Genomic DNA, 24455 nt, shown 5'->3' on the forward strand with positions numbered 1-24455 from the left:
GCCATCCCCCAGGCCACCGGCTCAGAGCTGAGTGAATGGCAGCCCAGAGCTGCTCGCGACTCCCCCTTGTCATTCTTATTTCCCTGGTCACTCAGCTTCATAAATCATTCTTCGTCCTCGTCTGTTCTCAGCTACTCCAACTGAGAGGAGCGGATCAAAGACCTCACAAAAGCCTACACACCGTACTCCAGAGAGAAATCCCTCCAAGTACGACTTTTGCCCCACACTTGGCCTGGACACAAGGACAGCCAGAGGGACGCAGCCCACGAGTGTGGAAGCCAGCAAAGCCAGAGAATAACATGACGAGAAGCAGCCTTCGCAACCACCGTGTGCAGCTGAAATTTCAGGCACCTTGTGGTGGATTGACAACTGGTGGTCACCTGTAACACCCAGCTGACCTGAATCAGTGTGGTGCTGGGTGTGGAGGCCACCTGAGGACGGCTGCCAGCAGCATAAAGAGAACTGGAGAAGGGAAGTTGTTAGGGAGCTGTTGGTTCTCCTGGAGGACCTTGTCACGCTGGCTTTCCTGATACGAACTTGGCTCTTCTCATCATCGAAAGCACTTCGGACCTTGCTGTCACTGAGAATAGCTGCAGTTCACTTTGGGGAAGCTCTGGTCTTGACTTTGAGCATCACTTCCTGGCTCCCGAGGGGAAAAAGGTGCACTGTTCAGTCTCCTGAAGAACCTTGTCAGAAAGCACTGGCTTTCCTGATATGGATTTGGCTGTTCTCACTGTTGGAAGAGCTCGAGACCTCACTGTTTCTGAGGATGGCTGTGGTACTCTTCGGGGGAGTGCTGGTCCTTGAGCGTCGCTTCCTGGCTCCAGTGCGGATCCTTCCGGCTGCTGACATAGATCCTTCATCCCGCCAGCACAGACCTTCTGGCTTCCACCGCTGACCTTTAGCCTTTCCAGTGCAAATCCGCAAAACAGACTTGCATGAGGGACTGTCAAGGGCTGTAGGTCTGCAGCTGGATTCATGCAGGACAGTGCCATGGGGTCCAGGCCCTCAGCTGGATTCTCTGGATCTTTAGTGTGTAGACAGATTTCCTGCACTCTCTTTGTATTTGACTCTTTGGGTAACTACTATAAAATAATCTTATAAATTACGTGTCATATATTAAATTGATTCCCTTGTAAGCCCTGACTGCAACACACACCAATCAGGAACTCATCCAGCAGTGAACTACGTGCGCCTCCTTCCTCTGCTAGGAACCCTGTCTGGCGGTGCAGGGAGGCATGCTTACCTCTCCTCGGGCGGCCAGGAGCATTGTTGGCCTGTGTGTGATAGACGCCGTCACTCTGCACACAGACCAGGTGGGAGTCCGCTTCTGTACTGAAGCTCGCGCCAATGCTGATGACGTGCTCGTTAGAAGAATTCAGCACTTTCATCACCTGCAAACAACAATCTCAGCTGTTTAAAGAAATTACCATTTCTACCCATTCTAACGATCAAATGCAGCAGCAACTTCATCATTATCAGGCTTTGGTCTCAACTCTCACAGCATGATAGAAATTAGTGTTTTAAAATAAAAATACCTCCATTAGCAGGTAAAACAATGAGGAAACAGATTTTAAAAATAGGATTAAACAAATTCTAAAATTTCAAAAACATTATTTGTAGCCCTCATTTAGAACAAAAAATGCCATTTGACACAATTCCACAGAACTCTAATATGAAACATTCATCTTTAACATCTGAATAACACAATTATACTTACATCACTGTATTTTTTCCGAGGTATTTTTATACAGCTCTTCCCCATTTCCATATGAATCAACAGCTGATCTATAATATGCAAGGTGTACTGGTAATTTCGAAGATCCTACATAAAATAATCACAATCCATAAATCTTAAACTACTGTCCATAAATATTCAGTATCCGTCATTTTAAGGCATCTGACACAGCGTTCTCAAAATGCCACCCAGAAAGCTGGGAGAGGAGGAAACCCCTCACCATTGGTTACTTCTCAACAGCACAGAGAACACCATTCTGGGGTGCTCTGCAGTCTGGGGGCGGTGCCTTTCCAGGCACAGATCTTCCAGGATAGACACGGTGTGTGCCACGGGGCTGTCCGCATGTCCTGAGGCCTGTGCTGAGGCTTGGTCCCAGCACAGGGCACCATGGGAGGTGATGGAGCCTTGGGGGCGCCTGTGAAGGGGACAGCAGATCTGTGCTTCCTGGTGACCGAAAGGCAAACAGGCCTCCCCTGCTACATGTCTGCCACGACGGGCTGGGCTATGGGCCCCAAGCAACGGGCCAAGCGACCATGTCTGAAAGCTCTAATCCATGAGCCCAAAGCAAACCTCCCTCCTTACAAATCGATTGTCTCAGTTATTCTGTCACAGTAATAGAAAACTGACAGGCATAAAACCAGACAGGGATTAAAAAAAAACCAAAAACCAAAAAACACGCAAAGTTCCTTCCAGAGTAACACATAAACAGTAAACAGATAAAACTGCACAGATTATAGGTGGGAGGGAACTTCCCCAATCAATCCTCAGCCACAAATGAGGAAACTGAAGCCACAATTTGCTCAAAATCACAAAACTGACTTAAACACTTTTACTAATTTAGAGGTCTATGTAGAGGTCTCACATTATCTAAATATGTAAGAACCGCAGCAGAATTAATCAAAAGGCAATTAGAATCAGGTGCACATAAATGAGTAGCTACTATGTTCCAAAAAAAGCACGTCATCAAAACAGCCCATTTATGTTAGATGAACGAGGATGAACTATAACGAGCTGTCATTCTACCTAATGTGCCAAGCTAAAGTAAGAAAATATAACTGACATTTGCTAAATAATTTAAAAAAGTAACAGTGTAAGGATACGTGCTAAAACAGTCAATTACTTACAACAAGTAAGTTCATAATAGTATGTCCTATTTCTCCAAAGAGAGCTTTTCGGCCTCTGACACTTGTTAGAGGAGCAGGATATGCTACACATAAAAAAGAAAACCTGGTTATTATCACGGAATACCAGAAAGTCTTGATTTATTACCCTAATCCTCACCTTGCAGACAGATGTTATACATAAATAGCACCCGGCAGGTCTCAGGGCGAGGGGCAGAGGACATGATACCCTTGGTGCAGGTATGAGAGGCTCTGCTGAACTGGGAGCTCTAACTGCACCCCACACCCTTCAGCTGACGTCAAGCCTACGCAGCCCAGTGAGTTCGTGCTCTGCATGATACTATTTTACAGACGAGAAAGCTGACACACAGAAACTAATACATTTGCTCACAATGATCAACCAGGAGGCAGAGGTGTCAGGCTATCACCTAACTGCATCCTTTTCCCTTTTGGGAGGGCACTCTCAGTCCTGAGCCTGAAAGGAAGGCCACCTCGCTAGTGTGCAGTGCAGCAGGCCTGGAAGAACGAAGGTGGAGAAGGCGGGCAGGCCATGCCCACAGTGCTGAGAAAGCGGGCACATTTTCAGCTGCAGTTCTCAGCTGAAGTCAAAGACACCAACCGCTCCAGTACCTGCGACATAAACACACCTGCCCCAACGCCTGAGGGACACCACATCACCGACACTACCTAGTTTAAAGACTGAAGTCACAGCACTCTTATCGTTGCTAGTACAAACATATTTTGCAAGTTTAAAAAGGAAGACTAAATTATTTCGAGGACTGGAAAAAAAATGCAAGATATTAATACAGTGTTAAAAGACATTAACGTGGGAAACGACATGCTTGGATAAATGCCAACTTTTTACCTCAACCTTTATGAATGAGAAGCGTTCTTTGAAAATTGTTTGAGGTGATTTTACCTGAAACACTACGCTCAAGAGATCACATCTTAAAAAGACATATTGTGAGTACAAAGCGACCTTACCGGCCATCTAGTCGCACAGTTAATGCGATTCCAAACAAGTTGCCTGAACACGAAAGTACAGATAAACCTCATCGGGAAGGTATTAACTTCAGATGGTTAGTTTTGGCCTTTAACTTTTGCCATCAGCTTTTCCACGTGACCTCTATAACACAATCCAAGTCATCTCTAAAGAGTGTGGAGCCATTCATATCACAGTGCCAGGTATCCAAAGCCCAGCAGAAGATGAGGAACAGGGAAAACAGCGAGACGTGCACGTCCCCCTGGAACTGGAATTCTCCCTCACTGCCTGACCCCTGTAACAGCTGCTGTGGCTTTGTCTGACCCCGTAACCTCTGCACAAGCCCCTTGCGTTGCTCCTTGATTTTTCAGTCTTTTGGGTGAGAAAACCAGCCTTGCTATTCATAAGTGCCAGGGGCCAAAATCTTGGCTGTACTTCCAGATTATATCTCCATGACCATGTAAGATAAACTCATGTGTTTGCCCTAATCTGCCTAAAACCGCACTTCAGGAATAGCCTTCAAGTATTACTGTCAAAAACAAGTATTAGGCTGAATGGAGGAAACAGCAGAGAATAAAATGTCTTAACCTCTTTGGTTTACACGGAACAAAACCTGAGTTCTTAGTTTCCACACAAGTTAACAGAATCATGTACTGAGATTCTAAGCGGTAACGAACTCCTATCCACAAAAATCACACATTTTAATAAAATCTGACAGAGGGCTTTAATTCTTTCACTTAAACTGCCCACCTGAAAATAATTATTTTTATATGTTATGTATTACACAGGCAATACATGATTATTATTTCTTTTAAAGGCCAGGCATAAACGTATATAGGAATTCCACAAAAAGGTAAAAGACTAGAAATGATTTTGAAATAACCATTTACAAAAATTGGACCACCACAACAGCTTAAAATCTCCAGTTGTGTCAAAAGTAGATATATAAATATATACAGTCATATGATAGATAATACAGTCTCCACCACTTTTAGTTAGCTAAGTATCAGGAGTATAAAAATAAAAATGAGGAAGTTAAAGCTTACAAAAATGACAACCACTGTTTTTAGGTAGAACACTTCCCTCTGTAAAAATGGGCAATCCTGATCACAGCCAGCAGGTGAATGCAACAGCACTAATAATCCAAAAACTCCGTGTTAGTTTATGACATAAACACAAAGAGGGACAATAATTTACCCCTGAATATACAGACAACATAAACTCTCAAAAATATGGGTACATGTTTTAAGAAAACATTAACAAAAGTAATACTGTCAAAATGCTGTTTTGTTTAGAAACTTAAAAATATATAAAGTATTACTGTAATTTATGAATATCCAGACACTTCCTAACACATGAATGTCTAGACTAATGCGGTAGTGCATGAGATAGGGAGGCTGAAGCTGGAGCACTGTAAGCTCAAGTCCTGTCTGGCAACTCAGTAAGCCCCTGTCTCAAAAAAATTTAAAGAGAACATAACAGTACATTGCCATTGAGATCAATCCCTGAAGTAATCAAGAAAAATCAAAAGTACACCAAATTAACATAGTCTGATTAATCTGATAAAATTAAATTTTAATAATTTCCATAAAATCCTTACTTTACATTCAGTATACTACAAATATGTAATCTAACTTACTCTAAAACTTACCTTTATATTCCATACCCAATCTCAACATTAAACGTATAGGAAAAACCTTTGCCCAAGGGATTTCCGGCTTCTGGATGAGAATTCCACACAGAAAAGGGCTGCTGGGCACTGGGAGATCACCCAGCTTCTGAACAGCAGGTGTGATAAACAGGAACCCTCCATGATCCTTGCTGTTGAGAAAACTCTCAGTAAAGGTAATGCTGTCCAGGTTTTCTATGTATTTTCCTGGAAATAAAATTAATGAAAAGATTTTAAGTTCTTTTATTATTATTTTGATGAAATGCTCAGAGTAGGATGTCCCAATGTAAACCAAAGGCAATGTACCATTTTATTTTCTTATTTCTACTCTTAAAGAGGCTTCTATTAAATATATTCTCTGTGTAAAACTCAGTTACTCTTGGATACTGGGGATTGTGAAAAATAATTTGAAAATGTTTCAAAATCTGTATAGTCACTAATTACGTAAAATGCTAGTTTAAAAAGAGACCAAAAATGATGATCACTCTCCTTTAAGATGTCTGAACTCTTTTCACAAAAGCATCTGCGGTGCAGTTAGCAGACCAGAAGCAGGCGCCTGGCGCGCATCTACCCGCTTCTTGGCACGTTCAAAAGCGAAGTGCTGTACCTTTGTGTGCGTCCTTGTATATGGTGAGGAGCAGTCGGAAAATGTCCTTAGGAACTCTATCTTCATTTGGGAAACACAGCAACAGAATGATAATCTCTGCCTGTCCCAAGCCATGCAATCCATTGGTTGAGAAGTACCAATATTTATCTGAGGAATCTGGGCAACAAAAGCACACAACTCTAAACGGCAACGTCTGTTCACCGAAGAAACTAAACACTGATTTTGCATAAAGCACTTTTCAAATCCTTAATTTCCCCAAAATTCTCTTCATAAAAACCTTAAGTTGAACTATGTAAGATTCACCTAAGAAAATAAAAAGACTATCTTATTGAGTGAAATAATAACACTAAGGAGACGCACTAACGGGCCGAATGTAGTGTGTTAAAAATTACATTTTTGAAGAGAAGGCAAAGCTGTAAATGCACCCTGAGTAGTTAGGATTACTTCCCTACATTTAATTAAGTCACATGGCACCTACTGTTTGTATTGCTTGTTGCTTATCTCATTTACCGAAGTGCAATTTATCTAAAAGCTAAGAAATAGTCAATTGTATAACAGGCATCACATATACCTCAGCTATAAGCCAATGTCCTGAACTTAGGGTGCTACTAAGAACCTGTAAACTCAAGTCCCACTGAATACATACTTGCAAAATGGATGTGTAGTCTATTTGGCTAAAAAGCTAGTATCAAACACTGCTTATTTTTCACTGTTGCCTGTTAAAATCTAACTTGAAGATGTAATTACTTTAAAAATCCTGCCTACTAATTAAGCAAAGAAAGAGAAAGCATTACTTACAAACTATTAATCTGACGTTCACAAGCAGATTGGCATTCAGGATGAAGGTGGCAGGAGGAGACCCTTCACTCTGAAGAAGGGCGCTGACCTGCTCAGGAGATGGGTGCTCTTCTACCACAGGCCCTAAACAGAAGGGAAATGTCCCTTGGGGTCAGTATCCTAGAGATATGCTCACAGCGAAACAAAACCCTACATGCACGTACCAAGGGCTCGACCAAGTTTAAAAACAAAAGCAAACATGCTTCCTAGTCAACTAACATCCTATATAATGTTACATATTAATTTTTTACTTTCCAATCAGCACAGATTTTAATACTATAAAACATGCATTTGACATATTATATTGTATATAGCATATACACAAAACACACTGATTAAATAGCACAATTATACAATCTTAGCACTTTCAAACTTTAAAACACTTCTGTCAGGGGCTGGGGATTTAGCTCAGTGGCAAAGCGCTTGCCTGGCAAGTGCAAGGTCATGAGTTCGGTTCCCGGTACTGGAGAAAAACCAAAAAATACTTCTGTCAAAGTGGATTCTACTTTGTTGGTCATTCCTATTCTAATTTCTAAAATTTACAAGCCCATAACAACCTAGATCCAAAATATACATGTGGCTGATGGCTACATATCTGTATCAGTGACAGGTGGCAACAAACAAAACCACAAAATACAAGAGCATGGCAATCAACATGTGAAGAATGTTTTATATACTTTGGTCAGGGAGCTGAGCACACGAACTAGCTCCTCCGGACAAAAGAGAGATCGTATGCGTCACTCCCCACATTAATTCCACAGAGAGGGCCAATGGCGCAGGCGCCAGGATGCAGTGGAAGGCTGGGGTGACAGGTGTCTATCTCGGGAACCACTCCGGGTGACTGCTGGCCAGAGTCTCCAGCTTGAAGAACTTAGCCATCATGAGGAACTAAAATCTCCCTATCCCGTCTTTTTTTGTGGTAATGGCTACTGGATCTATGGCCTTCACATTGAGCTACATCCCCAGAGCTTTTTTCCAATTTTGAAACAGAGTTTTGCGAAGTTTCCCAGGCTGGGCTTCAACTTGCAATCCTCCTGCTTCGGTCTCCCAGAGTGCTGGGTTACAGGTGTGTACAGCCATGCCTGGCTAAAATTTCTGGTTTTGTCAAGTCTTTTTCTTTGGATATTCATCTTGTTCAGCAAAAGACACAGAGACAAAATGCTAACATGGTGGGAACATTTCTGAAAGTCTGAGTTTCCCACTGTATTGGATTTTGACTCAATCTAAATTAGGGACACAGATGTGATGAATCATAAGGTTCAAATCCTTTAGGGTTTGCTTTTACACAGTAACTTTTTATAAAATAAAGTTATCAGCCCTAATATATATAATAAAATTATCTGAGCTATAAAAAAATGCTTTGCACACACATCCATCAGTACCTCTTCCTAAAAGCATTCTTTTTAAACTGAAAGTAGCTGCTCTCCTACCTGACCCCTGCTCTCCTGAAGTACCCAGAAGTGGGGGCAAGCTGTCCTCGTCATCAGGTAAGAGGCTGACCTTACTGCCAACGTGCTTGCCGACACAACACAGTAACCTGTAATCCGAAACACCAGCCATGGGTGTAACGCTGTTCACTGTGACCCCCAGAGAACTGGACGGTGCCTCAATTTCTGCAAAAACGTCATCAGCCAGGGCAAGAGAAGCACAAGCAGGTAGCTCGTCAGTTCCCATGCTTGTCGGCAGTTTTTCCACAGCTGGAACTCGGGAAACAGGACTCCCAGAGCTCTCAGTTCTTGCCGTATCTCCGAGCTCATCGTCTGGTTTCTCCACTGTGGCAGAAAGGGCAGGGTCCACTGTGGTTACCACCTGTAAGATACAGAATAAAAAGTTAGATCAGTTTATGCTCTCTGTTCAAAGGTAAAATGCTCATCTCCACAGTTAAATATATCTTCTTAATCAGAAAACATAAAAACCAGCACAGGCTCATAAACTCTACGGTCACATCTCCCAAGAAATAGCACCATCCTACAGCTGGGTCTGGAGTCTAGGGCATTAAAGAGTACAGCATTTCATTTCACCGCACACCAGGAAGATACTGCTGACTGTAGTATCACAGCCTGGAAGCAAGAAGCTGCGGGTCCTGTCCCAAATCACACAGTGCTTCGTCCAACTCTAGGCCCCCTTCTTCCTCCTCCTCCACGACAGCCAGGAAGAAGGAAGGAAAGCAGCTGGGACGCAGACAGGCAGATACTTCCCATAGTAGTAGCCCCTGCAATACGTGACCTACCAAGGCAGCTGCAATCCAGCCACTTTTTCTTTTGACCAGCCAGAACCAATTTTAAATGAAACACTCATGAACTCGTGATATTTACCTGCCTGTTCAGAGCTTCCATTCTGTCAACTGTGAGAAGGAACTAGGCAAGGAGCACAGTAGCTCAGGATCTCCGACTCACCAGTGTCATATATATACGATGCCTCTTCTATCTAAGCCTAGCACATCTGTGCAAACGCAAGCATGAATATACCCACCAGATACTTTCCCGAATTTCTGAAAAACACTAAATTGCCATTAGCCTAAGTTACTAAACCTCAGTTAATTTATCTACAGCAATGGTTCTTGAAATGTGGTCCAAGCCAGGGATGCAGCTCAGCAGCACAGTGCCTGCCTGGCAAGCGCGAGCTCCTGAGTTCAATCCCCGGTACCACAAAAAAAAAAAAAAAAAAAAAAAAAAGATTTCAATTGAAATGTGACCCAGAATCTCTGGGTCCTTGGGTCCCCAAAATCTGGTCAGGGAATTGATGAGACCCTAGCATTTTCTTCATATAATAAAAACAACATACTAAAACACTACATGTAGAAGCCACTGTGAGCCTCTATCTGCTATAATGTCACACACTGAAGAAATTTGTAAGAGTTAAGGGTGTAACTCAGTGGTAAAGCACTTGCCTAGTATGCTTGAGGCCTTGGGTTTAATCCTCAACATCACAAAAACAGAAAACAAAATTTGCAAAAACATAAAACAATGCCACTCTTACTAAACTTTTCATTAAAAAAATTTTTTTTTCCTAAAAATATTGTTTCTACTAATGTAATGGGTTTATTTTTTAATTAAACATTTTTAATTTTCTCAATTTTAATTTTAAATATGCAAGTAATAATTATCTACATAACCTTTAGCTCTTGGAAGGATTTAATATCTTTCTTAAAAGGAATAAAGGAGTGTAAGAGAATCCTGAGACCAAAAAGTTTGAAATATCATTGCTTAAACTAATAGAAAAAGAAAAAGGCAAATCTACAATATTCACTGCATCAACAACACATTCTTTAGGGCTACTGTGGGCTCAGTTCAAGATGCCTGCAGTAAAGCACATCACATGAATTTCCCAGCACATACAGAGGCTACATTTACGCTCTACTGCAGTCTATTAAGTATGCAGTCTATGCAGTAGCTTTATATCTGCACATTCTAATTACAAAACACTAACAACCATCTGACTTGGAAGAACAGTGCCAGTGGACTTTCTGTGCAGGGTAACTTTCTTCATGCGGTAACGAAAGCAGTATCCACAAAGTACAATGCAAGGTCGCTTGTATGTTTCTTCTGTCAGGAGATCCACAGTACCCAAAAGATAGGCACACTAACAGTCACATGAGGAGTCGTCTACACTGCGATTTTATCTCACTGTTGAGTGACCTCTGTTTCCTACCGTGGGCACATCTGGGAAGGGCGGACTGCAGTCTTCAGAGCATCGTTTATTTCCACACAATAGTTTTGTCGTATCTGCAACTTCACCGTTAGGCAGGATGCCATCTGCAAACCACACTCTCTTCTGTTCTCTGGAGCCTGGTCCTAGAATCGGGGGACAGTAAATGATTTCAGTCTGGCACACCACAAACGATGTGGTGCTCAGTGGCCAGGAAGTGTTTTCAAGAGTGTCTGGCTATCCACCAGCAAAGGCGTGCATTCTCACGCTGCTAAGGCCTAGAGCAAAGGTTTTTCAGGATCTGTCATACTGAGCAGAGGCCTTTTCTGTGAACTGCACACACAGGAAGCATGACGGCCAGGTGTGCCCTGGGATCCCACCCTCCAACATGAGTGCGAGGACACTGCACCTGCAGACCCAGGGAAGACGCCAAGCCCATCTTGGAGGCGGAGTTGGGACCAAGGAGGGGGACTGAGTAAAATGTAGGGACAAGGCACTAAGTGTTGAAAAACACAGATCGGAACACAGCAGATGACAAAGAAAAACACAGAAGGAGAGAAGACTGAAAAAGGAAACAGGATCACTTATACATTCAAGCGGTAATTTATTGAACAGAGAAGTGAAACACGTTTTCTTATAATGTGCATGCAAAACTTCATACATATTAAATAAGGTATCTTTCTTGTATTTTTAACATCTTAATAAATTAGTTTAGGTTGCTGATACATTTTTTAGAGACAAATTTATTCACCTTTACAATTACAATACACAACTATGTATGTTGAACTCCTTATTTCTGTTACAATAAAAAAACATAGTTACTGAGTGATAAAGCCCAAAATAATTGCCAGAGACCCAAATCTAACTGTAGCTGACTTTTTTTTATTTTAAAGGGAATTAAAAAAAAAATTGAAAACGATACAGAATTTCAAAACAGGATGATAGGAAATCAACAATGGTTGTTATATAGCATATTGTTATCTTCAACTTAGTGGTTCAGATTACCAGATATAGGCATGCAAAATTGATCAAAAAAAAATTAAGCATTAACTGTTCCTTTCAATAAATCAACAGAACTGAGTAGTACAATTATCTTAGCTATCTTGTGTGTGTACATATGTAAGTACGTATATATATGTGTGTATGTAATTATATGTATGTAATTTCCCCTTTTTTTTTCCTTTCCCTCATTCCAGTTGTTCTTTCCTTTTGAGCAGTTTCTTTCCCTTTCACAGTATCTACTGTACCTTTCAGATTTTATTTACTCTTTCAGTTTCTTACACTAGGAAGACAATACAATGTGCACCTATGTTTATAGCAGCACAATTTGTAATAGCTAAATCTTGGAAACAACTCCAATGCCTATCAACTGAGGAATGGATAAAATAAAGCGATATTTTTATACAATGGAGTATGGAGTACCACTCAACTATAAAGAAAGATAAACTGGAGGCTTTTATAGGTAAATAGATGCAAGTAGAGACCATAATCATAAGTGACATTTACGATTATGTTCTAGCACATTACAGTCTCTAGTCCCCAGATGATATTTAAATGGGCTTTACTCAAGGTTCTAAATGAGCAGCAGTTGTTTAAAAAAAACCTATCATATAACTCAAAGATTTAAACGTATTTAGATTTAAAATATTTTACTATTGTGGTAAAATAAAAATAATTAAATAAAACATTAAAAGAAATACAAAAACAAAAAAGAAAGAAAACAAGTTTTTAGCAGGGCGTAATGGTGCACACCTGTAATCCCAATACTCAGGGGGCTGAGGTAGGAGGATTACAGAGTTAGAGACCAGCCTGGGCTACAAAGTGAGCTCCAGGCCAGCCTGAACTGCATAGCAAGACCCTGTCTCAAAAAGACAGAAAACCCAAAAACCAAAAAACAAAAACAAGTTTTCAAAGCACAGGAGGTACGCCAGTTATTAGCCGGTTAATTTCCTGCATCTCTAAGCCCCTGAGCACCTTTCACGTGCTGCTCTGGGGGATGGGCTGAGTCTGCAAGGGCGGCTCTCTGCACTCAGCCTGCTGGTTGGCCATGGTCAGGCCCAGCCTGCCAAGACCCTGCAGAAGACCCTGCAGGACACACATACTCCTAGCACCAACCATGACACCTTCCTGCCTTCATCCTGAGGCCCTGCACGGTCCCAGCACTGGTGCCAGCTTCAGCTTTAAGACCTCTCAACCCTTGCCTCCTAGCCTGAGAGTCAAGTGTCTCCCAAGTACCTGGGTCCAAGTTCAGGAATCCTGCTGTCACTCCAGTCCTCCATCCCAGGGATGGGGCTGCTTCTTCGTCACTCACCTCTGGCACACCTGAGCGTGCTCTTCGCTCCTCTGGCCCGTGACATACACACGCACCAATTCCCCTCTATGACTTAGTCTGCTTTCTCTGTCCTGCCTGGTCCCTGACAACACCAGACAATTTCTGCATGCATGTGTTATCTGCTTCCTGTTACCTTCAACGCTTGGCTGTTTCAGTGCTGAGGTGGGCAAAGCTGTAGGCGAAGGCACACTGGTCGGCTGGGTCTCCTGAAGGGGTGGGGTGGTGGCACCGTCCCCACGGTGATGAGACTGAGGACCCACGCCAGTGGGACTCATCATCCTTTCAAAGGCCTGAGCTAGACAGGGAAACACAACAGCATCAGAATCTCAGAGCGTTTTGAACTTCCAAGCAAACTGTTACAAACACTCCATCTCTTAAGTTGTACAGAAAAAGGAACCAGAAGTAGCACCTGGCACAGACACTGAGCGACTGGCACCGCTCTGGACAGCAGCTGGCAGCACTGGGCTTTGACAGCCACTGCCAAGTCATTTCCACAGCGCGCTCGCGCATGCTCCAGGCCACTACAGAGCAGGCCGCGTCTGCTTCTGCTGTGGCCTGCCTCCTGCACGGCGCAGGAGGGTTCTTTCAGACACAAATCAGTGTCTTGTGCCTGCTTAGTTTACAGTACTTTCACAGGGCTGGGAATGTGGCTCAGACGGAAGGCACTAGTCTAGTGTGCAGGAGCACCAGCTCGGGAAAAAAGAAAGAGAAGAAAATTCTGGAAGGGTTCCCTAAGGGGAATGAAAGTGAAGCTGTTAAAATGTCCAAGAGACCAACACAATCTGCATCCCTGCCTTCAGCTCCTTTCCGATCAGCATCCGATCTGCTCGCTAGGCCCAGTGAGCAGCCCGGAGGCCATTGCTCGAGTGCCCGCTGCCCAGCTGGGGCACGCTCCTCCGAGGGCTGTGTGCACAGCGGTCCTCTGCGTTCACACCTCTCGTGGAGCCCTGCGCTGGCCGCCTTCCTGCCATGCGCCCGTCACGAGCCCCCTTGCTGTGTAGGCTTCATTCAAGGGCGGCAGCACCATGTGAGAGCCCCTCCCATCCACAAGCCCCACGGAACAGGGCAGCCACTCTCAGCTGGGGAGCTGTCTGCTGTACTCTCCAAACCCGCCTGCTGTCAGGGCTGCCGCGGCTCGAGTCAGGAACAGCGGGCCCAGGGAAGGGTTCCCATTGGCCAAGGAGTCCGAACATCTTTCGCTCTGGGTGTCAAAAGCATCTCCAACTCGCCCCAAATCTACCTAGTGGTACTGACAGGCCTGCTTCCTTTAAAGTCACGTGATCTCAGCACTCCTGTCTCGTGATCCACACCTCTATGCAATCTTTCCTTCCGTCTCTTCACTAACTGTCTCACAGCCCTTGAATCATCTTTCTCCTCTCATCAGACAACACTGTTTGGTCACTTCTTCCATTTTCAACCAATACGAATTACAAATAGTCCTATAAGTGAAACTTTATCCTATATGGAAATAGAGTAAAAGAGCAAACGCTGTAACTAAATAAACTCGTTCCACAATGTCCTTAATAAGTCAAAGTTTGATAACATATCCTGAATCTCTTTAATGACTGCATCCTCTCCCCTCTGGGACCTTAGAGTCAGAATGTCTTAATGCTTGTGCAAAAATCTGGCCTGTCAACTCAAGTAATACATGAAATCTCTACCTTCATTTTTTTTTAAGCAGGGGAGATAATTATCTGGGCACTTGCTCTAAAATGTCTGAATTCAAGCAGATTACGCTGGCAAACAGTGCAGCAGCAGTCACTGTGAGGCTACCGGACCAGCGCAAGAACGAACAGAACACCGCGATGCACGTAGCCTAACCTGTTTTCTGAGCACTGCTGGCAAAACCTGTAAAAGACTCATACTCTGTTACCTTCTGGAGCACGCATCAACGCCAGGGACGAAAGCCCCTCCCCTCGGGCTAACAGACTCACATTAGGCGTTTCTGGAGAATTAATGAAAAAAATGTATCTTCATTCAAAAGAGGAAAATAGATTATTGCCACGTACGCACTGTGCTGGCTAGCAGGAAAAAGTGCCTGAGCTAATAATGCACGGGTCTGGTTAAAAGAGAAAAAGCCCACACAATGCTTTCCGGGAATTAATTGTCAATCAATCTTTGAAAATGCAAGGAGTACTTAAAAGAACATATTTAGGGGAAAAACACACCATACACACACACACACACACACACACACACACTCTGAGAACGCAGAGACCCCAGGACTACAGCTGACAATGGAAGCTAGCTAGGGGCCAGGGACATGATGGGAAGCAACGCAGGACACTAACAGTGAGGAGGGACACGGTAGACAGACATGTACAACAAGGCGGTGGTCCCAAGAGCTTACTGAATCAGACAACTACAGCCTGATCTTCTCTCAGTCTAGGTTATTTCTAAAGGGCAGAACTATCACCTCCCTCGGGCCATTAATATACAACACTGAGTACTGTTTGTCGGTAGGTACTTTATAAACGTTTAGCTCACGATGATGATGATGATGAAGACAATGATGACAAAAACAAATAGGTAGACGAGATGCAGCAGGAAGGACTTGGTACCTGTTAAAAGGTAATGAACTGCCACTCCAGAAACTGAACGCTTCCTCTGCAGACTGGTAGTGTTAATTGTGAGAGTGGAACAAAAAGAAGAGAAACCAAGCCTTGGGAGTCCCACCTAAGCCAGATAAGTCAACACTAGGTCCTTGCCTTGAGGAAATAGAGAAGTTCATCTTCGTCACAATCCAGTCGTTTGCAAGACATATTCAATTACTGGATGAAAACAGGTCAAGTGAATACTCACCTTTGTTAATAGTCTCATAGCAGATTACACACACTCTTGCTTCCTTTTCTAGATACGGCAACTTACACTTCCTGTTACAACAGACACCACAAAATACCTATAAAGAATGAAACACCACATTTGTTTGTTTCAAGCAAACTACTTGAAACAACAGTAGAGACCCCATACCTCATTAACCAAGGCCCTTTTCTCTATGATCCACAGCGGTACCTCGGTGGATGAACACTTTCATTTGTAAACAATTTGGTTTGTAAACAGAAGCATTTGGCACAATTGTTTTTGTTTGCAAATTCTACATTGGGTGATAAACACAACCACCACCATCTTTCCTGCGAAAAAGTGGCCATCTTTTTGAAAACCACAGTACAAATTAAGTGTATGAGCCAAGGTACCACTGTATTTTCCTAATCACCATCCTAAGTAAAATTCTTAAGAGATTTTTTCATTTAAATGTGATTCTGTGATTTATAACTATATCTGGTAACAATTCCTTTAATTCAATTCTGTCCATTAAAAAGAGAATGAAAACTTTCAGTGTGTAAGTTTAATATTTTCTAGTTTTCTATAGTTCTTTATTTAAAACCTTTATGAGTATTATTTTGCTAAAGATGAGGATGATCTTAACCAACATACTAATGAAAAATGCTAACTAAAAAGGTGCATCCCTATTCCTGAGTTTACAAACAACCTCCGCCTCTGTCGACTGTTGTAAGGCAGTTGGACACACTGGTTTCTGTGTCTGAAGCCACGTAGGCCAAGCTGCTGCTCAGGCTCTCCAGGGGCAAGGGATCACAGCGACAGCTGCAGCCTGTGCCTAAGTGAGGTCTTCAAGGACAAAGCGGATCTGATTGTGTTTACATCTGCCATGCCAATAAGGACAGCATTCTAGATTTTGTAAAACTTAACAGTAAGTGTTTCTCATTTCCCAACATGTAACAAATACCCATGATAATATGACATTTACTCAACAATCAGAGAATCTGTGGAATGGTAGTGCTGTACTGGTTTCCATGATGACTATGAGGTGAAAAGCAATGATTTTAAACACAACCGTGTCATCTTCTGTTCATCAGCCTTCCTGTCATTAGACTTCATTTAAATTGCCTCAAAGAATGAAAGAGCTGGGCTGAGGACGCACCCCAGGGGAACAGCATTTGTCTACTATGTGGGAGGCCCTCAGTCTGACCCCCAGCACTAAGAATAAAAGATGAAGATCTTTATAACTCACTTTCCCGCATGCTCGGCAGTGGTGTCGCCGTTTTGTAAAAGTAAATTTGACCTGGCAATTCATACAGTTTGGAGCTTCTGAATCAGGAACCCAAGTAGGTTGTTTCTGGCCCAAAACCGAGCCTTCTTTGCAAGTGTTTTCAGGCAAAGAATCTTCACTTGCAGTTAAAAAACTGGACCCACTTTCAAAGTTGCTTTCTATGTCAATGTAGTTAGAGTTGAAGCTGGCCTGGGCATCTCCTGCAGAATCAGCAGGACACGGGCTTGGCGCAATTGTGTTTGCTAGGTTGGGCTCACCTTCTGGCATGGCCAGAGCATCTGGCTTATTCAGTTCCTTTGAAACCCGCGCAAGGCTAGCGAACTGCTTAGGCCTAGCCCCTCCCACATGCACAGACTGGCTGCTGATATCAGAGACCGGTAGCTCATTAGTCATCTCAGACTTGCTGGGAAGGAACCCTTGTTCAGTGGGAATTTCGCTTCTTTCCTGTACAGAAAGGACCACTGTATTTTGTTTATCAGCAGTTTCACAAATCATATTCACACCATCACTTCCCCCAGTGGCTCCTGCTTCAGCACTGAAATAAATATCACTGACGTTTCCATCACCGAGGCCTTTCAGGTCTATCGGATTCATCTGAGATTTTGAGTCATTTACATTTTCTTTAAAGGATGTTAAGTTAGAGGTCTGAAGGTACTGTTCTGTCAAGAAGGCATCGAGCTCTGCGTCACTAATGAGTGTGCCACTCTTCATCCCTTCATCAATATTGAAATAGTCTAAGTCATGCCCGCCCACGTCACTGCCTGAGAAAGTGAGATTAGCACAACCAGCAGGACAGCCTGGCGCATCAGCCCCCAAGAGTTCCAGCTGAGACTCTGCAGTTGTGGAGGGACTGTTGGGACCAGGGGCACTCAAAGCCTCAGCTCCAATTCCCATCTGCTCAGGTTCTACCTTTCCTTCTTCCCTCTCTTCCTGTACTGGCTGAGGAAGAGTACTTTTACATTTTTCTTCTTTCGTAAGCTCAGTCTGCCTGAATGGTTCCCTGTCTAGAATGACACCCTTTTGTGTTTCTCCATGCACCATCCCTGTATCTTGTGTATGATCCTTGGTTTCCTGCTGAGGTAAACAACTGCCATGTGCTTTACTTTCAATGAATGAGCTGCACAGAGAGCCAGGTACTGGAAGACAGGACAAAGAGGAGGGTGCATCTTCACTGGAAACATGTAGAGCTGACAGGGAACTGTGGACTGCATCATTATTAGCTTTAAGGTCTACATTTCTTGAGTCTTCTTTTGCAGATTGATTTATAAACACAGCAGTTCTATCTTCCTGACAGGAATAGTCAGGTAATTTGAAATTTTCACCTCTTGAGTTTGAGTCACTTAGGCACAAACTTTCACTTTTTGGAAGACTTTTGCAAGGCAAAGCACTTGTGCTGCCTCCTTTCAAACATTCAGTGGCAGCTGCAACTGTCGTATCTACTTCCTCTTTCACCAAATCTACTTCTGGTTTCACCAAACAGCCACCATCTTTTAGTAATTCACAAGGTAGGCTCTTGTGTTGTAGGTTATCTTTGGTATCACAAATTCTGGAACTTTGCTCAGTCAAAACAGAGGTTATATTAGAGTCAACAACTGGATCTAACTGATTAGAGATCTTTTCATCCTTTAAATTTTCTGTTCCATTATGTTTACAAGAGACTGAAAGTAGTGTATCTACTTTTATAACCAATTCTTTGGTACCACCAATTTCTCTATTCTCTAATTCAGAGTTGACATCATTCTGTTCTTCTGTGACAGGATCATTCCCATGATCTGCTGATGGGATAGAGACAGTATCCGAAACTGCAGAGGAATCCAATGCGGTCAAACAATCTACACTAGGCGTGAAGTCATCTGGCAGTAATTGCTTAATATCTTCTTCGCTATTAGTTGGATGAACTAAGTTACCCGTGTCACTTATCAGGTCGCAGACAGGCTTACTACATCGCATGTACAAGGGCTGGATGTCATCTGAAGTACCACCATCCACGGAAGAAAGGAGATCTAGTCCTGTTAAGTTTTTTTCATTTTGCAGAGAAGTTAGTCCTGCGAGTGTTTTTTCACTGAGAGAAATCTCATTTGCTTCATAGCATGTTTCTGAGGAGGCACAACTATGAGTACACTGCCGGTCTTTCGGTAGCAGGGAAGGTGGCTGTGAAGAAGCCAACTCTGAAGAAACTGAATACTTGTTAGAATCATATACATTCTGAACACCTTGGAGATAATCTTGTTCATCTAATTGAAAACAGAGACACAACGTTATTCAGGAGGCTCAAATCAAATAAAAATTATCAAAACAATATGTTTTCTAAGACTTCTAAACTAAAAAAAACTTTTTTGGCTTTAAAGTACTGTATTTTGTGCTTTTTACTTTTGAATATAAATGTCATAAAGTGATAGAAATTCCACTTATGACTCAGTTGCATTATAAATCCAGCCTGAGGAAGAGCTGACAATCAATTTTCTTTATTCTGCTCCCCATTTCCTCGTCTTTACTCTGAGGATGATATCATCTCGCAAACTCAACCTGTGCCATGCTTTAAGGCTGCTTTTATCTTGCTCATGTGCTGGTTTGGAGGTCCCTGCTATAGCTAATAGGACCTCCTATTGCTATGTCATTTCTGTTGCCTTCTGCTGGTTTGTTGACTTCTATTAGTCTTACATAGGGTCCTACAGGAGGTCCCTGCTTGTATCTGTAAAGCAACTTCTAGTTCCCTGACTTCTACTGTTGGCTATGGGCTCCATTCTGTATGAGAATAAACTAATACATTCTAAAACAACACAGGAGAACTTTTTTCAGAAGATAACCATGTGACCAAAACAGAAATCAAATTTTGCTAAGGGCACTCTACACCTGAGCTAAGTGAATTACAGATATTTAAAAATTCTAGTAGAGACAAAAGTGGAAAACCAACAAACCTGGGTTCTGTTCAAAGTCATCAAGGAGTTTGTCCAAGTCACTGACAGCTGCTTTAAAATAACTGTCCATTCTACCTCTAGATTTACTCAGAATTCAATTCTTGTATGTCTGGAAAATAAAAAGTATATTTTGCTTAATTCTCTAAAATAGAAAAGTTATGCCCTCTATTCCATGTTAGGAAACACAGGAAATAGAAACAAAAATTATATTTAACAGCACTTCTTTGAGAAGTCTACAATTTAGGCAAAGGAACTCTATTTATGCAAAACTCTAATAACATTTCCATGCATAAAGCATTACAAATTTCAAAGCACTTATCTAAATAATTCATGAGTCAAAGCATTCACAATGAAAAGCTAAAAATACTTATACATACCGCATGTCAAATATATAAAACATAATGCATATAAATAAAAATACTACAAATGACAGCTAATGAAAGAAAGGATCTCTTAAAATTAACAAGGAACCAAGAAAAACCAATTCAACAGCTGCAAGATGAAGCAAAGAGAAATAATGTAAGACTAATAGAAGTCAACAAAACAGGAGGAGGCAACACAAATGACATAAAAAGAATATTTGCAGAAGTAATAGCAGAAAATTTCCCAATCGTGGAAAATGAATCTGATGTACACACAAGTGAGGCATACAGAACTCCAACCAGCCATAACCAAAATGAAACTATTCCCAAACATATATTAATCAAGATCCCAGATAACAAGCAAAAGAACAGAATATAAAAAGCCATTAGAGAAAAGAAATAGCTCACCTAAAGGAAAGCCCATCAGAATCACAGCAGATTTCTCAACACAAACCATCCAGGCAAGAAGAGCCTGGAGTGAAGTATTACAGATCCTGAGCCAAAACAGCTTTCAGTCAAGATTGATGTACCCTGCAGAACTATCCTTCAAATTTAATGGAGAAATAAAGTATTTCCACAACAAAGAACAACTGAAGAACTTCATGAGTGCCAAACCAGACTTACCAAGAGTACTAAAAGATATTCTAGACAGGGAAAAAAGACTGCAATTTCAAGAACAATAATACAAAGGAACCCTCAAGCACAGCGAGCAATTAAACAGATAGAAAAAGTTGGAAACCAAGAGCAATTAAATAACATGACAAAGATAAGCCAACACATATCAGTTATAACCATTAATGTAAATGACCTCAATTCACCAGTCAAAAGAAACAGACTGGTAGAGTGGATTACAAAACAAAATCCAACAATATGCTGTATACAGGAAACACATTTCACTCAAAAGGAAATCCACAGACTCAGTCAAAGAATGGAAAACAATTCTCCATGCAACAGGAACCCAGAAAAAAGCAGGGGTAGCAATTATGTTTGCAGAAAATGTAAACTTCAAACCAAAGATAATCAAAATAGATTAAGAAGGTCACTACATACTTGTTAGGGGAAAACTGCAAGAAAAAAGGTAACAATTATAAACATGTACGCACCAAATATGGCAGCACCAAACTATATAAGACAAATCTTAACAGACATGAAAACCCATATAATTAATAACACTATTGTAACAGGGAACCTAAATACCCCTTTGACACAAAGAGATAGGTTAACTAGGTAAAAAATCAGCAAAAGAAATAACAGCTGAACAAAATCTGTGAACAAATAGATTTAGTAGATGTATACAGAGTGTTCCACCTGACAACATCAGAATACACATCTTCAGCTGCACGTGGGACATTCTCTAAAACAGACCACATTCTATCCCATAGAGCATACCTAACTAAATGCAAAATAACTGAAATTATCCCATGGATATTATCTGACCACTGAGAGATGAAACTGGAAATTAATGACAAAACAACTTCATAAACACTTGGAAATTAAATAACAATCTCCTGAACAACCAATGGGTCACAAAAGAATTAAAGAAGAAATTACAAAATACCTACAAACAAACGAAAATGTACATACAACTAACCAGAATCTGTGGGATGCAATGAAAGCAGTCCTCAGAGGGAAATTTATAGCAGTGAACTCACACATCAGGAAAACAGAAAGAAAACAAATAAATAGCCTAATGTTGCACCTCAAACTTCTAGAAAAAGAAGAACAAGTCAAGACCAAAGCCCAAAGGGAGGAAATTATGAAGATCAGGGCAGAAATTAATGCAATTGAGACAAAGAAAACACTACAAAAAATAAATGAATCAAAGAGTTGGTTCTTTGAAAGAATAAATAAAATTGATAAATCCCTAGCCAAATTTATCAAAAAAAAGAAAGGAAAAAAACTCATATTCATGCAGTAAGGAATGAAAAGGATGAAATTACTACAGATCCTACAGAAATTCAAAAGGTCATTGATACCTAATTTGAAAATCTTTACTGCCATAGGGTAGGAAACTCAGAAGTAGACAAATTCCTAGATATGTATGAATTACCAAAGTTGAATCAAGAAAATATAAAAATCTGAACAACCCAATATCAATTAATGAGATTGAAAATGTGATTAAAAACTTACCAACAAAGAAAAGCCCAGGCCTTGATGGATTCACAGCAGAATTCTACAAGAAATTCAGAGAAGATTTAATGCCAATACTTCTGAAACTCTTCAGTGCAATTGAATAGGAAGCAATTCTCCCTAACTCATTTCCAGAGGCAAGTATTATACTGATAGCAAAACCAGAGAAAGACCCAACCAAGAAAGAGAACTACAGACCAATCTCCCTAATGAACATAGATGCAAAGATACTCAATAGAATACTAGCAAACAGAATGCAGCAAATCATCAAGAAAATCATACACCATGATGAAGTTGGATTCATTCCAGGAATGCAGGGATGGTTCAATATATGCAACTCAATAAATGTTATCACCATATTGAGAGGGAAAACGAAAACCACATGACCATCTCAATAGATGTGGAAAAAGCTTTCGACAAAGTCCAACACTCATTCACCATAAAAACCCTACAGAAAATAGGAACAGATGGGTTTTACCTCAACCTGATCAAAGCCATCTATGATAAATCAACAGCATACTAACTGGCCAAAAACCGAAAGCTTTCACTTTAAAGTCAGGAACAAGACAAGGATGTCCACTGTCACCACTCCTATTCAACACAGTTCTGGAAGCATTAGCCAAACTAATTAAGCAAGAGAGGGAAATAAAAGGAATAAGGATATGAAAAGAAGAAGTGAAATTATCACTATTTGCAGATGACATGATATTCTGCAGGGAAGACCCCAAAAATTCTACCAGAAGACTCCTTGAATTAATCAACAAATTCAGCAGTGTAGCTGGATACAAAGTCAACACTCAAAAATCGATAGCATTCCTATATACAAACAACAAACAGACTGAGAGAGAAATTAAGGACACCATACCTTTCACAACAACATCCAAGAGATTGAAATATTTAGAAATCAATCTAACAAAAGAAGTAAAAGATCTATTCAATGAAAACTACAGTACTCTGAAAAAAGAGATCGAAGAGGATTTCAGTAAATGGAAAAATATCTCTTGCTCATGGATAGGAAGAACCAACACTGTGAAAATGGCCATACTCCCAAAACTGCTGTACAGATTCAATGCAATTCCTATTAAACTACCATCAGCATACCTCACAGATCTCATGAAAACATGCCTTCAATTCATCTGGAACCAGACGAGACCCAGAATAACAAAAGCAATCCTGGGCAACAAGAACAAGTCAGGTGGAATCACAATCCCTGACCTGAAATTATACTACAAAACTACTCTAACAAAATCAACATGGCACTGGCTAAAAAACAGACCAGAGGATCGATGGAATAGACTGGAAGAAACAGCTACAAACACAAACACACTCAGCCACAAAATCTTTGACAAAGGGGCCAAACAAGTTCACTGGAAGAATGATAGCCTCTTTAATAAATGGTGCTGGAAAAACTGGCCTGTCATATGTTGAAGACTGAAAACAGACCCATACCTATCACCAGGCACTAAACTCAAGTCAAAATGGTTCACATTTTGTCATATTAAAACAGAAACACTAAATCTGTTGGAAGAGAAAGTAGGTAAAACTCTTGAAGACATAGGGGTAGGCAGACAGTTCATGAACAAAAACCAAACCACACAGGAAATACTTCAAAGAATCAACAACTGGGATGTCATCTTACTGAAAAAATTTTGAACATCCAAAGAAATCACCAGTGGAGTAAAAAGAAAACCCACAAATTTGGAAAAACTTTTAGCTGACTGTCCCTCAGACAAAGGACTTCTATCTCGAATATATAAAGAATTAAAAAACATCAGCCCCGGGAGGGTGGGCCCCCAGCGCACAGGGAGCCTTGGGCGGGGAGTGCCGGTCTTCGGACCAGTGATTCACTCCTGGCCTCGTGGTTCCCCGGAAGGAGGGCTTCCGGCGCACAGGGAGCTGCGGGTGGGGAGCGCCAGCCTTCTGGCTGGCTAGCTTCCTGCCTGCTGGCTCCCAGAGGGTGGGCCCCCGGCGCACGGGGAGCCTCGGGCGGGGAGCGCCAGTCTTTTGGGGTCTTCGGACTGGCGACTCACTCCCGACCTAGT

At 41.7% G+C, this 24455-nt stretch overlaps 1 protein-coding gene across 2 annotated transcripts in view; it reads right to left on the minus strand.

Moving 5' to 3' along the window:
• Positions 1-24455, minus strand: part of Zfyve16 (zinc finger, FYVE domain containing 16) — a 50061-nt gene that overhangs the window by 10479 nt on the left and 15127 nt on the right. The window contains exons 2-14 of one of the 2 annotated variants that reach the window (XM_013513018.1): positions 22414-22456; positions 19922-20030; positions 16965-19237; positions 15737-15833; positions 13068-13229; positions 10606-10748; positions 8385-8763; positions 6916-7038; positions 6118-6273; positions 5493-5717; positions 2863-2945; positions 1721-1825; positions 1247-1394 (exon numbers count right to left, since the gene is read on the minus strand). In XM_013513018.1, the coding sequence (XP_013368472.1) occupies positions 1247-1394; positions 1721-1825; positions 2863-2945; positions 5493-5717; positions 6118-6273; positions 6916-7038; positions 8385-8763; positions 10606-10748; positions 13068-13229; positions 15737-15833; positions 16965-19237; positions 19922-19991 (3964 nt within the window). In that variant the 5' untranslated portion in view covers positions 19992-20030; positions 22414-22456. The remainder of the gene's footprint in view (positions 1-1246; positions 1395-1720; positions 1826-2862; positions 2946-5492; positions 5718-6117; positions 6274-6915; positions 7039-8384; positions 8764-10605; positions 10749-13067; positions 13230-15736; positions 15834-16964; positions 19238-19921; positions 20031-22413; positions 22457-24455) is intronic. The other variant, XM_005382321.2, reaches the window with a different exon arrangement.

Source organism: Chinchilla lanigera, unplaced genomic scaffold, assembly GCF_000276665.1.
Source record: "Chinchilla lanigera isolate Chin_1 unplaced genomic scaffold, ChiLan1.0 scaffold00017, whole genome shotgun sequence".
NCBI classification, from domain to species: domain Eukaryota; kingdom Metazoa; phylum Chordata; class Mammalia; order Rodentia; family Chinchillidae; genus Chinchilla; species Chinchilla lanigera.